Here is a 17,940-nt window from a genome sequence, read left to right on the forward strand (position 1 = left end):
GTCAAAACAACCCTTCATTACACCAGAGCCCGCCCCCTTCTTTACAAGTACAAATCAGGCGCTCTACAAGTACAAATTAGTTTTGCTCCATTTGTAGCGCAACAAATGGGGCAAAACTCACGTCACAGAACAGCAGCAGAAAACCCACTTGTGACTCCTAGTGGCGACTTCTTTGACTACAAGTTGTCATTTCTACAGGTACAAATCACAACTTTTACAGATACAAATTTATAGTTTTTGTACAGGTACAAATTTTTTTTTTGTACAGATACAAATCATGACCTTTACAGGTACAAATTTGTTTTTACAGATACAAATTTGTTTTACACATACGCATTTTTTTTTTACAGGTACAAATTTATTTTACAGACACAAAATTTTTTTTTACAGGCACACATTTTTTTTACAGATACAAATCACGACTTTTACAGATACAAATTTAGACTTTTTTCTACAGGTACACATTTTTTGCACAAGTTAGTTTTGCACCAAATTTACCTCCATACATTTACTTTGATTTTTGGTCTATTTGTAGTATAAACTATTAATATAGGCAATTTTTAACTTTATCCATTATGACAAATTATATCTCCTTTGAAAGTCTAAGTTTGAACTCTTCAACATCTCTTTTAAGGTAAGAACTGTACCACCCTGGTGTGTATAGAGAGTGGGACTATATTTTTGGTCTGTCAGTGAACTCCCGTCTGTATTTTAGGCCAGCCCATGTGGGCCTAGTCCGTCCCTCGTCGGCAACAGGCAATTTGCATTGACAACGTAATTCTTACATCACACTGCATACACGCAGCCAAATAAAGCAAAAAATATGAATAAAAACAACAGACATACAAACATACTATGTGTTGATTGAGGAAATAAAAACAATATGGGACAATGTTACTACGGTCTGTGGGTCCAAAAGGTATACAACACCATTTTATTTAGGGCTGGGTGATATGGCCCAAAATTCATATCACGGTATAAACTGCATCCCTTCACGGTAACAGTGTATATATATAATTACATTTTTTAAATGTATTTTTATAAATAATTTGCTTAAAGGTTTGCATAGTCCTTTATAGAAGCTATATGGATTAAAAAACAATGAAAGAATACATTTACTTTGGATAACAACATTTATTGTGCACATCTCAAATCAAAATTAAAAGTCAGCACTCTCTGGTGCAAAATAGTGCAAACAAAAAATATTCAGGGCTCTACACTAACTTTTGCACTGGTAGCACTGTTGCTACCAACTGTTTCTGTTGGTCGCACCACACAGGTTTTGGTCGCACCTTTTTTGGGGGGAGATACAGCTTGACCATATTTTACATGTTTGGTTGTCTCATTTTACATAGCGTAGTTTCAGATGACATAAAGAATGACAGTGATTCAGCAGGGGGGTATAATATGTAAACTCAGGTAACTGATGAAAATTAAATAAAACTGCTATACTATGACTCAGACTGTGTATTTCCTGTTCAATGTTTTGTTTAGTGCCGGTTTAAAAGGGACTATAGGTGCTCCTATTTTTGATGAGTTTTTTTCTTTATTTTTGATTCATTGACATACCAACAACTAGAATGGAGGATGGAAGCCTAGTAGATGATTCGGTATTGTGAACAGAAGTGACTAGTTGGACCATTGATTGTAATTAAGTAAAAAAAAAAAAGTTATACCTTATATTGAATATATCGTTTATATCGCCCAGCCCTATTATTATTATTATTATTTTTATTTGGCTGTGTGTCAGGTGTGCTGCACTTGCGTGTAACGTAGTACCGGTAAGTCTGTTCTCAACGCCGCTTGACTGTCGCCTACGACTGACAGGAGCTCCCTGAGGGACAGACGAATCGATTCTCAGCTCTGTATATTTATTGCCCACGGTTTGGAGATTGCCATGTGCGAGTTTGTTTCTTCTTCCGGGCTGCTGGTGCTAAAGCAATACTTCTCAATTCTGTTTTGTTATGCCCCCCAAGAAGAATAAAATATCTTGTCCCCCCCTAAAAACTCTCTGCCGCGACTATAAATAGTTTGATTTGTGTATTAAAATTGTCGTAAGTAAACCTCGGACTCCTTCCCCACTCTCACTCACTGACAATGAGAGCGCCGCTGCCATCTACTGTAGTAGATGAATTACAGTGGAACCTCAGAGTTTGAACGTCTCGGAACTCGTACAAATCGGACTTTAACCCAAAAATCAGAGTAAAAAATGCCTCGGAGTTTGAACTCATTTTCGGAGTTTGAACACCCAAGCAAAGCAAGCTAAGCCGAACGTATCTTGAAAACGGGTAGCCGAGTGAAGCCTAGCGAAGCCGAGCAATGCCGAGCAATGCCGAATGCTCACGTTGCGGTAGTTGAGACGATGCACTGCTCATTTCCAGTCAGATCGTGAATACTCCCGGAGGTGCTCCATACTCGCGAGTGAATTTGGATTTTTCCACGACAATTTTCTTTTACATTATTTCCTATGGGAAAAAAATGTTGCGGAGGTTGAACAATTCGGACTTTGAACACTTTGCAGGAACTAATTATGTTCAAACGCCTAGGTACCACTATACACTTAATTCTGGTACAAAAAAAAAAAGAGTTCTCCGAGGTCACACGGCGCCACCATTGCACTGCGCTCCTTTATTTGAGAAGTAGTCACATGGTGGTCTATGTGTTGTCAAAGTCATGTTTAGCAGAAACCCCTGTGTTCAGGGAGACGGCCTCCTTTCTGGGGCATTGACACATCTTTTGAGCTTTGGTTTAGATGCTGAATTAGCAACATTAGGAAAAATGCAAGCTTATTGAATACAGATATGAAGATGGCAAGTTGTTGAAAATTACTACTTCATTTGAGGCATGCTAATGTTGTCTGCTGTATTTTTACATTTTAATTGTGGATGGCTTCAAAACACTTTTAATAAAAAAACACTTTTAATAAATCCGATTAATTCAAGATAATTAATACTTGATATTTTTTTAGTTAGTGCATTTTTCATTAATCAAATATCAGAGTTTCTACAACTCGTTAAAAAGAATGTCAAATGACAAACAAATTGCCAATTCTGTCTGATCAGTGGCCAGACATCTCTTCTTATCCAACTAAGTAGCTCACTATATGACACGAATCATCATTGCTAAGGACTTACCTTTAAAAAAAAAAATACAATGCAGACAAAGCATATATGATTATACAACAATCCTCCAGCTAGTCGAAGGGTGCCATTTTATCATCAATGAAATCGAGTAGGCCTAGGTGATGATGGGATTGTTTTTAAACGTGGATAATTGGCTGTATCATATCAGCTATCGTGTCTATACTGAGAATTTGCATATTTACAGCTCATACAGCCTCAACACATTCTCCCTTTCACTATATTCTGCTGCTATGTGAGTAAAAGGTGTGCGTGCGTGCGTGTCTGTTTGTGTGCGTGCGTGCGTGTACAGACGCAGCAGCCACCCCTTGCCCCCTCCCATCTCATTAATATGTATGTGTTCTGAGGCAGCTAGCGAAGACGGTGTGTTTCTCACCCGCTGATTAATGCTGTCTGTCAATTACCTCTAGATCCAACCGTGCTGTGGAGCTTCCCCCAGGACTACACCGACCAGGTTGGAACGCACTTTGCTTTCTCTCTCTCTCTCTCTCTCTCTCTCTCTCTCTCTCTCTCTCTCTCTCTCTCTCTCTCTCTCTCTCTCTCTCTCTCTCTCTCTCTACCTCTTTTTCTCCTCTCCTCTTTTTCTCCTCTCCTCTTTCTACCTCTCTCTACCTCTCTCTCTCTCTCTCTCTCTCTCTCTCACACACGCACACATAAATACTCTCCCATACTCTCTTGCCCTCTTGCTCTCTCCCTACCCCTCACTCTGTGTCTCTCCTCTATCCCATCTCTCTTCCTTTCCTAGTGCTCTCACCCATCATGCCTTCCCGTGGAACCCTCTCCTCTTCCTCCTCCTCATCACTGCTTGTGCTTTCTCTCCTCTCTGTCTTTCCTACTCTGTATCTCTGTCTCATTGCATGTCTGTTGCTGGTAATGGAAAGCAGTGAGCGGCTCTTCAATAACTGAGGAATGACTAATTATCATGCAACCGTGACAGGAATGCACATTTTCGTTTTCAGCTTCTCGCTTTCGTTGTTTTGCAATGTGCTACATTTTTCATGACTACAGCATTATTAGGTTGATTCCATTCCTAAAGTTGATGTTTTGAAGTAGATATCTGGCGGTTTGTTTCCCTAAACCTGTAAGAGTTGTGTCCTGCAGTGTTGAAACTCTGCAACTCAGCATCCAGTCCTACAATATTAGTAAGGTCCCATCTAAATGGGTGAGTCTGAGATATTATTCCAAACACATTTGCTGAAAAAATCATACAATTTAGATTACACAGGCAATCACAACTTTGCCTTGTCAATTTTGACTATCCTTGATTCATTATCACCCATCAAAGGGCTTTTTTTTTAATCTTATAAAAATGCACTCAGGAAGGCCATTTATTCGCAGTCTTACCATTGTATTTATGTATATATTTATTTACCCATTTACAGCAAAAGCAACATAATAGCATAACCATTATTATAAGAAGAGATTGTGCAGGTTTGATCAGAAAACCCAGAAGGGGTTATAAGATCGTCACCTCATACATTTTCAGATAAATACAGACGAAACACTAATAAACTTCATGCATTGCTTCACCATCAAAGAACAAAATTGGAGATCCAACTTGATCAAAACAATCACGGCCTGTTGTATTTAAAAGATTTATCTCTGCATCAAGCACACTAGGCTGTCAGTGGAGGGGGTGATGTCCTTGTCCAGTGGTGATGATGCCATGATTGTGCCCCTCTGCTGCAATTATCTTTCAGGCAGAATTAGTCAAAGAAATGCAAAAGATGTAGTCCAACAACTGGAAAACAAGACCTGCAAGACCCGTTTTTTTTTTGGCAGTGGGTAAGGGAAGTTCATCTTAAAGTAATTGACTGTTTGCTAAAGCTAAAGCTGAAGCACCGCATCACTGAAAGAAGGGTTATAATGGAGCATTAAAAAAAATACTGGAATGTTGATGTGTGGGTAAAATATCTCCCAACACAGTAACCAATCCTTTACAGATTTAACTGCTCTCCAGCTTTTCAGATCCACTTTGTAATAGATGAGAAGTATCCTTTGGGCAAATTCTAATTTCTTACAAGGACCAAAGAACGTAATGAGTTTTTTGAATTTCTATAATGTAGTACAAAAAAACTGGAAAAATAAATGTCATTATAAATATCTCAGACACCATATAGCTAGTCCGAAAAAGAGTAGGAAGCAGATGAACTAAGGCCTTAAGACATGCAGACATCTGCAGCTTCTCTGGGTCAGTGACTACCAACCTTTATTGAGCCAAGGCACATATTTTAATTTGAAAAATCTCACGGCACAACGCCAAACAAAATTGTCACAAAAATGTCATTAGTCAATAAGTAATTTTGTGACCAATAAGTGAACACTGGTTGGGTGTCACTGCTGTAGGTAGCTTTAGGCCCACCTTGCGATGCAGCCAAACGCCGACCATCACAAAAATGACAGTTGGTGACTCGCTTTCGCACATTTTGCTTAATTAATAATCTTAGTCAAACTGCAGAATAAATATTTTACCCCGTAACGGAGGAAACACATGCCCATGATTCACTTATGCAACACTGCCACTACTTTTTATTCAAACATTTCTGTTTTACAGAACTTAAGGCAGCATTTTTGATTCATCAGTACCATTCCAATTGAAATTTGAAGTCCAACTTTGTGCAAAAGTTTGAATGTAAATTTTAAACATGAATCCTGTGCCTCAGTGACAGGAAAAGTTCACTTGTAATACTGTATACACCCTGACTTCAAGGTTCGCTCCTCTTGACTTCGCTCCAAATGGAATGTCAATCACATACATAATTTAGCATTTTCATTATGATTTACCACAAGGCAAAAAGAGTGGCTTAACTTTTACATGAGATGTGTTCAAGAGGGCTAATGTACCTATTGAGGATGCTGGGTTGAATTACCATATTTCCAATAGAAAAGCAGTTGAAATAACGAAAGACAGAAACACAAGTGTGATAGTTTGAGTCTTGACATGTGTCCAGACCTCATCCCCTTTTTCAACATCTCTTTTACTTAGCCTCCAACCACCACAACCTTACTTTTTTTTCATTCTGTTGTCAACCAGATCGTTTGTGTGGATAAGATGGTCCTTAAGATGGCTAGTTAGCGTGCTGTGTACAGAGGGATTGGCCCTTTCCCCTGTATACATAAAGGCTGTATTCACTGGCCTCATTACCAGGATTAAGGCTCTTTTCCTCCTTTGTGGGGCTTGAGGCTGAAGTCCTCTGTAGCCAGACTCTGTCTCTTTCTGTGGCCCGTGTTGGCCAGCATATGGCAGCAGCAGCCAACAGTCTCTGCAGAGGGGCTCAGAGCTCAGAGCAAGGCCTCCTTTTGTTTCGGCCGTTATTGTTGCTCAGCGTAATGACATTTGTAGGCCGTAGGATCGGGGTGGAGGGGTTAGTCTACCCCAGGGGAGAGAGAAGAGATGGAGAGCGATGGAAGGAGGGGGCGAGGCAAAGACATGCAGACAGACAGGAGTGTGGATTATGGAAATATGAATTGATTTTTTTCTGTTCTGTAGTAGAATAGAAAGCTCAAAGGAGAACAGACTGCAGGCTGGCTGGCACTCTGGGGTGTGCTGGGGAAACCTGACGTGAGAGGCACTTGCTCCCTCTTTCTCTTGCTAGCTGCCCTTTTTCCTTTGCTAGCTGCCCTTTTTCTTTTCCGCTCCTGCTCTCCTATTCCTCCCTGAGCTCCTAAGTCTCTTGATGTCTCGGTCAACTGCAGATGCTACTTGGTTATAGAGAGAGCAACGGGGACGGAAAAAGGAGGAAAGGTGGCTTAAAAATATATTTGAATCGGATTCCTAAGGATTTTTTTTTCCAAATGAAGCAGACAGATGGATATCCATCCATTTCCTCTCAAATGTCATCCCAAAGTTTTTTTTGGGGGGGTGGATCTGCAGACTGAACATGCACTTGCAGTCAAAGTAGCGCGCACACAGGAAAGTTAATTATAGCTTACCCAAGTGTGGTGAGACTTCTAGAAGGCACACTTATCACTTCAGAATAGAAAATAGAATGATTAAAAAGTTTATCTAAAAGCTAAACTGTGGCTGGCGATATGGCTTAATAGATTTCCCCCCTTTATACTTATAGAAAAAGCACATGGCAGTGACATTATTCAAAATAAGATTTTCTTTCTTTTTTTTTCTCCCTTCTGTGATTTTCTTCCTGTCTTGATATCAAACAAGTTTTTTAAACACCTTACCCCAGCATTAAATAACTTCCAATTTTTACATTATATATATATATATATATATATATATATATATATATATATATATATATATATATAGGCCCAACACTTACCTCCTACCAATTAAGCATATCAGTGATGTGCATACCTGCAATGAGAAGGGGTGTGGTCTAATGACATCAACACCCTATATCAGGTGTGTGTAATTATTAGGCAACTTCCTTTGCTTTGGCAAAATGGGTCAGAAAAGGGATTTGATGGACTCCGAAAAGTCAAAAATAGTGAGATGTATTGCAGAGGGATGCAGCACTCTTAAAATTGCCAAGCTTTTAAGGCGTGATCATTGAACAATCAAGCGTTTCATTCAAAATAGTCAACAGGGACGCAAGAAGCGTGTTGAAAAAACAAGGCGCAAAATAACTGCCCGTGAATTGAGTAAAATCAAGCGTGAAGCTGCCAAGATGCCACTTGCCACCAGTTTTGCCATATTTCAGAGCCGCAACATCACTGGAGTGCCAAAAAGCACAAGGTGTGCAATAATCAGGGACATGGCCAAGGTAAGGAAGGCTGAAAAACGACCACCACTGAACAAGACACACAAGATAAAACATCAAGACTGGGCAGAAATATCATAAGCAGCAATACTTTTTATTAGAGACACTGGCACCTTCATTAACATCATACATTAATTATATTAATTCTATAAAGTTATATTCAGATGTTTCAGAGTGTATATATTAATATCCCTCCTGCCTTCAGCATTATGCACGTGCAGTCAGGCTAAATTGTCAATTAGCCTCTGACAATTAGTAAATGACAATCATTTGCGGGCTCTTAGAAGTTAACAATGTCTGTGTTTCATTTGCGACTGAAAGGCACATCACTACTTTTTTTGTCTCGGTGTTGATAACTCACCCGATTATGACTGCACCGATGTGAAATGCGCTGTTTGCTAAGGCTCGGTTGAAGTACATAATGTACACATGTACGTGTACTTTGTCAACGTATTAACATAAGCGCATGACGCACACTAGTTCACAGTTTATTGCAGATTTATGATTTCATTAAAGTTTGTAGCAGTTCATTTCTTTGACAGCAAATATGTTCAGCTTTTACTCTTTTCAGGCCCTTACCTTACCAGATCTGCTTACCAGATATCTAATAGGGTTAGAAGTAAGTACAATGGTACAATGGGAGTTTGAAAGAAAAAGAAAAAGAAAAAGAAAAAATGTCCACTGAGGCTTAGACCTTGGCATAACACAGTATTGCTCTGACAAGGTACTTTATCAGTACTGACTGCCTGACATCTTGTGATTGGTGGTCACAACTCTGTAACAACCTTCCGTGGTGGGGGCTTGGTGGGTGAGAGTGCAGTGGTCTGCGGTACTTAGGCGAAAAACAGAAGATGTACTTTACAGGTGATACTGCCCTCTGGGAAGAGGATATTGTTGGTGGATGAGTCAAAGTAGGTGTTTACTTGAAGTGCGCCAAAGGTTGGCTTGATATAGGGAATAATGAGCAGTGTATGCAGTGTAACATGTAACCTGGCCAGAGATCTCATATGCACTGGACCAGGGGTGCCCACACTATTTTGCCCCAAGATCTACTCTTTAAGTAGTCAACCTCCTGCGATTTACCCTTTTTTGGGGGGGGGGTCCTCAACTGTATTTTATTATCATATCCTAAATTATCACCGCACCGCACGGCACGCTACTACTACCCCACCGCACCGCACGGAAGTCGCACCAACATTGAACCATATTTCTACTTTCATATTGACCACCAAGAATGAAATATTGCGATCTTGATTTCACGACCGGCTCGCGAAGCCATTTCTGAATGGAGAGCTCAGCCTCATTCATTTAACTGCAGCGCGAGCATCCCATTTAGTAAATGGGAACACACGACCAGGCGAGTGGTGTGCACTTACGAATATTTTTTTTTTAAACCACAATCATTATAAATCCATCCACAACTACCTTTTAAGTTGTAAATATAGTTCAGTCTTGTTATAATTTTTTTTTATTATATTTATTTATTGTTTATACTGTATTTTTATGACTTTGGCGAAGACCAGCGGGCACCTCTTGCCTTGCTTTTTTTTAGGTCGCGTGTTTTCATGCAATCCACCAATAACCTACGCAGTCGACTGGTTAATCGTGATCGACGTATTGAGCACCCCTGCACTGGACAGTGGACACCTTGGACAGTTGTTTACTGGGTTGGTCGAAACAGACAACCATTTACACAGTCTGGTTAGCTCAACTTGTAATGAATGAAAATTGAATTGTTTAAAAATGTATTATGCCTATGCTGAAATTATTATTATTATTACTGACCACCAGCAACAGTCTAAACACACGTGACAAATGAACTGCTCAGAAAAAGGTAAAACTACCTGTTGTTGCCTGACTAATACAGTTTTAATGTAAAAATGTGTTTGTGTTGTGTTTGTGTCCCCAAACACTTAAATATCATACCTGATGTTTATTCACCCAGCAAATCTTCTCTGATGGTTTGTCGTACCGTATGTAACACAAGCACAAAGTTCAATGCACATGTTGTCTACAAAATGAAAAGAGCAAGTCTAGGCAGTCATTTTCAAACTATAATCCTTCTGTGTTCCTCATGCCTGAGACGCTGGAAACCACAGTCCGGCGTCCATGTTAAAAATATTGCTGTTTGTCGCCAAAGTTTCAACTTCTCTAGTTAGTCCTGCCACCAACAACTTAACAAGTTTCCAAGCTGTGCAAGACATTTTTAAATGCTACAGGGGCTTGTGATGTTTAGAGAAGGAAACAACAACTGTTCAAATAACCCACACTGGGCAAATGGAATTTGTTGTTGCAAATGGCTCAATGTTACTTGTGAAGTTGCACCCAGCCGCGCTATATTTACCTATTACGTCATGCATTAGAGGCGTGGACTCTTGAAGTGACAGTGACTGGGCTAACCTTAGTGTATTTGAGGCGGCTTTCCTAATATCGGTCCGGTAGTTATCCGGTGCTAGTTTCTTTGTAAACCGAAGGGATTGAACATATTCAAATGAATGAAAATCGAGTTCATCCATTCCAGCCTCAGAAATAAATTACGTTTAACTTGTTTCATGGGTTTAGTTAAAAATAAATGTAGGCATAAATGAACCCTTTATTGCTGCTTTGTTCTTAAGAATGGTAGAGAGCCAATGCGCAGCACGCTGCCCTGAGACGTCAAGCGGGAGCTTCCCGCCGAGCCACCGGATCCCCTCTCACACAGCAACTCTGGTGGTGGGGAGGGGCCAGGCAACGGAGCGGCTGCTCCCCCAACAGATGGTATTATTCGCCAAACCAAACTGTAACAAGATCAGAACACCATTCTCATGTTTAGCTATTGTTTCCTTATTTGTTTTTCTAAAAAGTATTGCAAATAGGCACCTTTCACTTTCTTTGGAGCAAACCTTTGGAGCAAAAACAAAGATACAGCACAACTGAGCGGTCTGCACGTATGCTGTGATTTTGCAAAGTGATGGATAGTTTGTGAACTGATTTGCCAGCACGGCAGTTTGTAAACAGAGGTTCCATTATACATTATTTTGATTTCAGAGAATAGTCTGGACAGGGGTTACAAGGGTGATTGTTTATGTCGTGTGATTGACATATTTGGGAAGTTTTGTTATGGTCTGGAGTCTGGACAGGTTGGGCTTTTTGTCCATCATGCCAAAACATATGTTTGGTGCAAACACTTCTCATCATACCTACAGTGAAGTGTGGTGATTGCAGCAACATGCTTTGGGGTTGTTTTTCTTCAGCATGCATGACCTTAGACGTTTTGGACGAAAGCCATGAAATTGTAGTCAAAACCTTCAAGCTTCTGCGAGAGAGCAAAAAAAATGTAATGAAAAGCTCACTAAAGCATCTGAAATAGATTTTGGGTAAGTCAAACACGCTGTAAATGTTGGCAGGCGTGTGCTGACTCCAACTTAACACGGGTTTGAAACTTTAAATGTGATTGGTTAAATTTGAACACAACCACATCCCATTAGAAGAGGGTGTGCACACTTGTGCAACCACATTTTTTCAGTTAGCTTCTACTTCTGTTTTGTTTATATATTTTAAATTAATTGAGATGTACAGGTTATTGATCACATTACTGTAATGGTGGAAACGTATTGAAGTTATTGTTCTTGGTCCCTTTTTTTTAATACCACAAAAACCTGACATTTAAATAAGGTTGTGTCAACTTTATCTACTGTACTGTGAGTTTAACATTACTAGCATTGGCTTTATGTCGAAATCATTCTCAAATCAGACTACTGGTAGCAGTTTAAGAACCACGTCTCCAACAACTTCAGGAGGCAGACAAACATACTGGACTGGGAATTTGATCGTTGCACTAGCTGAGGAGTTGAATACATTTTTTGCGCTGTTCAGTGTCACACCTCAGCAGTCTGCAGCCACACCACCCCTGCCCCAGCCAGATGCCAGTGAACAACCACTGACTGTGTCTGTACAGGAGGTTATCTCTCTGCCAGTGTTCCAAGTAAGGAGTTCAGAGCCATCACCATCTTCAGCCTGTCTCCAACACAGGCCACCATCCCAGGCTGCTTGAAGTTTGTCATCATTATGCCTTTATCAAAGGAAACTACCACTGCCAGGTTCATGGACTACCGCCCTGTGGCACTAACCCCAATCTTCACCAAGTGCCTGGAATAGCTTGTCCTCCAACACAATAAGGCTTGTCTCCCACCTTCCTTGGACCACACCAGTTTACTGACACAGCAAATAGATTGACAGAGGTTGCAGTAGCCATTTTACTCCACACTAAAGAGTTACAACAAGATGCTCTTCATCGTATACAGCAAAGCTTTCAGCACAATCATTTTCGGCATCCTGATCAGAAATCTGAGTGACTTGTGACTGCTCCCACTCACCTGCTACTGGATTGGAAGGACTAACCAATCAACCTCAGTCAAACTTGGTTCCTACCACTTCCCAGATTTTGATGACTTAAAAGGGACCTAAAAATAATGAAATAATTGGCTGCTCAGCTATTCCATGGACATGTGTGTTATTCCTTAATTACCAATTACAAGGAGGAGACAAAAGGTTTAAAGTTAACTTCAAGTATACTATTTGCATTTGGAATCTTTTGCTTTTTGCTCTCAATATGAGATCCAAAGAGCTGTCACTCTCAGCGAAGCAAGCCATCGTTATGGCTAAAAACTCGAAACAAACTCATCAGGGAGTTAGCAAAAACATTAGTGTTCATCTCACCAGCTGTTTGGCGTATTCTTAAGAAGAAAGCATTCACCAATGAGTTCAGAAATGCAAAAGACCCAGAAAATCATGAAAAAACCCAAACAACAAAAAACAACAACTGTAGTGGAAGACCACAATTATTTCTCTGTTGAAGAAAAATCCATTCACAACAATTGGCCAGACCAAGAACACTCTCCAGGAGGTAGGTGTGTTAAAGACAACATTCTAGAGGAGACATCACAAGATGTAATCCATTGGTGAGCCTCCAAAACAGGCCAGATGAGAGTCTGACAAACAACATCTAAATATGCCTTCATAGGTCTGGGACAGCATCCTATGGACAGATTAGACAATGTTCAACTTGCACCAGAAAGATGAGAAGAAACGCGTATGGAGAAGGAAAAGAACAACATCTTATGGTCCAAAGCATACCACCTCATCAGTGAAGCATGGTCCTGCTGGTAGTGTCATGGCACGGGCATGTATAGCTGCCTGCCATTTGATCTGGTTCTTTTGTATTTATTGATGATTTGACTGCTGTCAAATGCAGCAGGTTCTGGAATGTTTCGGACAAAATCATATTCATAATCATATTCAGCCAAATGCTTGAGGAACCCATTGGACAGTACTTCACAGTGCAGATGAACATTGACTCAAAGCGTACTGGTAAAGCAACCAAAGGTGTTTTTTTTGTTTTTTTCATTGACAAGAAGAACGTTACGCAATTGTGAAGTCAATCACCTGACCTGAATCCAATTGAGCATGCATTTCACTTGCTGAAGACAAAACTGAAGGGATACATTTTCAAATAATAGGCAGGAGTTGAAGACCTTTGTAGTAGGGGCCTTGCAGAGCATCACCAGGAATAAAATCCAGTGTCTATTGATATCTATGCGTTCCAGGCTTCAGGCTGTAATTGATTGCAAAGGATTCACAGCCAAGTATTAAAAAGTTTAAGTTTGATATATAATTTTTTATTTTTCCCCAATACTTTTGGTCCCTTAAAAAGTGGGAGACAGATATACAAATTGTTTGGGAACTGTTCACCTGATTCAAATGTATCTACCCTCCGTCAGCATGTCGTAATACCACAATTGCTCTTGATTTTTTTTTACTGGTTTTTAATGTCTGAGTGTCTCGGGACCGAGGTGTCATGGAATATGGCAGCCAACTCCAACTTTATATGCATGACCCTCGAATTAACTATATTAATTGCCGGAAGTGATTTTGTCTGATTTAATATGGATATAGAGAAAGTGTAAAAGTGCAATATTCATATTTTTTTCCTATATTTTGCGAGAGTAATTTACCGGCTGTATATCTGAAGAGTTTCAGGAGGTTGACATTGAAGAATTGTCACTGCAGTACTCCACAGGGAGTTTGTGTGGACTCGTGGTTTGACAGTCAAAAGTCAAGGGATGCGCGACAACAGGAAAAAGATGACACTTTTCAATATATGTCACCTCTGTCAGACCAATGGATTTTCACAAGCTGACTTTATCACCCGTCTTTAAAAAAAAAAAAAAAAGTGTGTGTGTGTGTGGGGGGGGGGGGGGCGGAGATACAAAGAGTGTTGTTTTTGTCAAGCTTTGACAACATGCAGAAAAATATATAATAGATTTCCTGTTATTTATTTTAAACGGTTTTGCACCGCTATAACGCTATAGTAAACTAAGATGAAATATGAAATGGAAAAGAGAATTTTAAACCTCTTTGTCTAGCATAAACTGAACTGTGTATCTGCATGTATTTGTGTACTTGTAAGTGTATGATGTCAGTGTGTCACGGGGTTTTGTCTTTCCCCTTCACTGCACCCTGACAGCAGTGTCAAACAAGGCCTCATATGATCTGTGTATGCCTTTGAGAATATATATGTGTGTGTGTGTGTCTGGGTTGATAGTGTTTTTATTCTTCTTTCTAACCCTTATCACCCTCAGATCCCTGGGGTGCTCCAGGGTCTTAACTAATGGACAGTCTTGCCCCACTAAGTCGGCCTTTGGCTCCGGCACTGAGCTGGATGCCTAACTAGCACCCTTTGTTGCTCATGGGTCCTGATAGTGCTGACCTCTGGGCTTGCTTCTTGGGAGATGAACCATGGTAGAGAGAATTGCAGAAGCCAGGCATGTTTTTTTTACCGTAAACTGTCCTTTCCGTATCATTTGCAATGTCCAATGACTGTAAAGGCAAAGAAGTGGTGAAATGTGTTGGTGCAGTTAGAATCAGTTGAACTGCAAAAGTGAAAAGTGGTGATTACAGCTCTAGATGAAGCCATCAAAGCTGCCTCGCAAACGGGATATTGGTGGTGGCGCTACTGCCCTTCTCATGCCAAGAAGGATTTTATAAAAAATATTTTGTCTCCTATTATTCTTGAAAGTCATAGTTAAATGTGATGCAGTGGCAAGCTGCTGTTTTTATGTCTTTGTGTTTAGACACTGGTGTTGACCACCATGGCTATTACGGACAAAAAACGTGCCTATGACTATGATTATTTACAGTTAATTGGAAAGTTAGACTGCGGAATTACATCCAACTTGCAAAAACTATTTCCTCAACACTTGGCAGAGGGTGGTGTTTGGGATAGGGAGCTATGGGGCATGTGTGTGTCTGACGCCATGTGTTAGAGGCAGGCCCACATCAGGGTTGATACAGTCGAGCTAAGCCCAGTGGGAGTGAAAAGCTTAAAGAAGGAAATTCTCCCCTGGCCGCTTAGTGCGTGTCCACACGCACACACACAATTACACACACACACGTGCTTGCTCTCTATCCCTTTCCCCTCTTCTCCTGGCACTTCATTAATGAAGCACATGCTTGTATGTTTGGGCATATGCAGTGCTCTTGGCCCAACACTTCCAAGTGTATGCGAATGTGTGTGCATGCGAGTGTGTTAGGGAGTGAGACGTCTCCCTCTATCATTTGGTAATATATTCAGAAGATCTCGGCAGAGGCATAATATTGCTGCTCTCCCCTGTCTGAGCCCATCTGTGATGCGTATAAAGGACATCAGCAGGACAGGGTATTAGCACTGAAATAATGCACACTGTTGTTGTTGATGCTGTATTTTCATTCTCTAAGCTGCTTGCCCCCTCACCCCACAACATAAATACATACATTGAGGAAGAGTCTCAAATTAAATGACTGCAACACAATGGCTGCCATGTCTACTACTACATTGGAAATTTGTTATATGAGTAATTCATTAAGAGCTTATGAATAGGCAGTGGCAGTTAAATACTGCTTTTCAATGTAGTTAACAGTGTTTCCTCTAGGATTTTTTTCAGCAGCGGGGGCAGGCCAACTTCTTACTGTAAGAAAAAATACATTTTATATATATAGAGAGACTTGAGATGGTTTGGTCATCAAAAGTAATCATGGCCTTGAATCGAAATATTTTTTACATCATTTGATGCTTTGTTAAATTACCAGTTGGCTTAGGGAAGTTATTCAGGATGGTGAAATAAATCTACTGTTGTTAAAGGTCCGGAAATTGATTGTGCAGCCAGCCATAGATCTTTCTATAGGACACGTATACCTGACAAGTGTTGGCAAAGTGTTTGAAGAGGGCAGAAGATCAATCTGCCACCTTCAACGCCTCTAGAATAAGGAGGTGGCAACATGGGATGCTGTTAACCAAAACAACTTTAGTCACTGCAGATTCTCTGCTCCAGAGGGGTCACTGATGGAGGGATTTCATCAATTCCGGGAAGCCAAAATGCCCTCTTCCTCCATTTCCCTCCCAGAGCAGCTTGGATGGAATGAGCGAGAATGTGAAAATGTAACACCCCCGCCTCGTGTCAATTTGAAAGTGCACCACATCGGCTCATGCACCCCTCCATCTTTCTTCCATCTCCCCCTACACCTTCCTCCCCCCAGCTCAAGCAGCTCTGTTGCTTTGGTCCAGCTCTGAAGGCCGTTCTTATTACCGGCACATAGTGCAGGTCAGAATGGCAAGCCAGCAGCATAATATTAAATCCTAATGAAAGGAATCTCTGCAGGGTCTGTGGTCTGCAGCGGCCAGTGGAGGCTTTGCCTCTCTGCCCATTGTTCTTCTCCTCCTTTCCTTTTATTCTGCGTTCGCTGCTATATCCACTGTTTGTGCCTGTCACTGTTAGGCTTTGTCTTGTTCAGTCTTACACATTTAAGCTTATATTTAGTTTTGTTTATTTATTATTAAGGCTCCAAGGAAATGTGTATAACCAAGAGTACAAATATACAGGGTCCTTGTTGTATGACAAAGATCCGTTCTACAGAGATCAGTGTTTCCTCATTTGTTTAGGAGTGGCAGCCTGCTGCTCCTAAATCTAAGCTGCCACACCTCTAAATGTCTTTTTCTTTTTTAAATAGTTTAAAAAAATATTTTTTTTAGGACATTTTAATTTTGCCCTCCCCCAATGGATTTCCGTCATTTGTAAAAGTGAAGTAGAAGGAGAAGAAGAATAACTTTTCAAGTGAGCAAAGACATTATTAAATTAAAGTGAAGAACATTGAATATGGGGTGGCATAACCCTTGGAACACTTGGAATAACTGCATCAACCCTGCGACCCATTGACGTCACCAGACTTTTGCATTCTTCATTTGAAATGCTTTCAAGGCCTTTACTTTAACCTCTTTCAGTTATTTTTTGTTTCTGTGGGTTTCTCCCTTCAGTCTCCTATTCAGGAGGTAAAATGCATGCTCTATTGGGTTAAGGTAGTGATTGACTTGGCCAGTCTAAGACCTTCCACTTTTCCCCACTTTCCTTTGTTGTGTTGGCAGTGTTTACAGTCAACTTGTATGATGAAGCTTTTCCCAATTAGTGTGCACGCATTTATCTGGAAATTGCCCGACAAAATAGTTTTCTAGACTTTAGAATTCATTCTGTTGCTACCATCATGAGTTTCATCATCATTAAAGACTAGTGAGCCTGTTGCACGCATGCAAGCCCAAGCCATAATATTACTTCTATTGTGCTTCACAGACGAGCTTGTGTGTTTTGGATCATAAGCATAATAATTCTTTTTCCATACTTTGGCCGTTCCATCACTTAGGTAGATGTTAATCTTGGACTCAGGAAAGGTGAGACCATTATATTTAATTGGTCAAAATATGCTGTCTTTCATAGTCTCCCAGACAATTTTTTCTGCATTGCCTTATTAAAAAAAATTCTGTTTGGGACTGCAAATGCAAAATAGTCTTCTGGCTTTTTCTGACTTTTTAAACCATGTTTTACCATGTGTTTTATGAAATTGCACTGTCCCCTTAAAAAAAACAAAAAAACAATGTCAATCAATCAGTCTGAAATTTCTGCAGACGTTCTCTTTGAAACTTGTACATATAAACCTGGCTGCACAGCTCTTTATGTAAAAGAAAAGTATACTATTTTAATGGTTTTGTTTCAAATCACCTCATGTCTTTGATC

The 17,940-nt window shown here is 40.3% G+C and overlaps 1 protein-coding gene across 2 annotated transcripts in view; it reads left to right on the plus strand.

The window, feature by feature from the left end:
- The window catches only part of dennd1b (DENN/MADD domain containing 1B), a 138,262-nt gene that overhangs the window by 24,925 nt on the left and 95,397 nt on the right, over positions 1-17,940 (plus strand). For both annotated transcript variants that reach the window (XM_086089998.1, XM_086089999.1), the window contains exon 3: positions 3,551-3,594. In XM_086089998.1, the coding sequence (XP_085946124.1) occupies positions 3,551-3,594 (44 nt within the window). The remainder of the gene's footprint in view (positions 1-3,550; positions 3,595-17,940) is intronic.

Source organism: Leptonotus elevatus, chromosome 11 (genome assembly GCF_054856555.1).
Source record: "Leptonotus elevatus isolate MCC_2025b chromosome 11, RoL_Lele_1.0, whole genome shotgun sequence".
NCBI classification, from domain to species: Eukaryota; Metazoa; Chordata; class Actinopteri; order Syngnathiformes; family Syngnathidae; genus Leptonotus; species Leptonotus elevatus.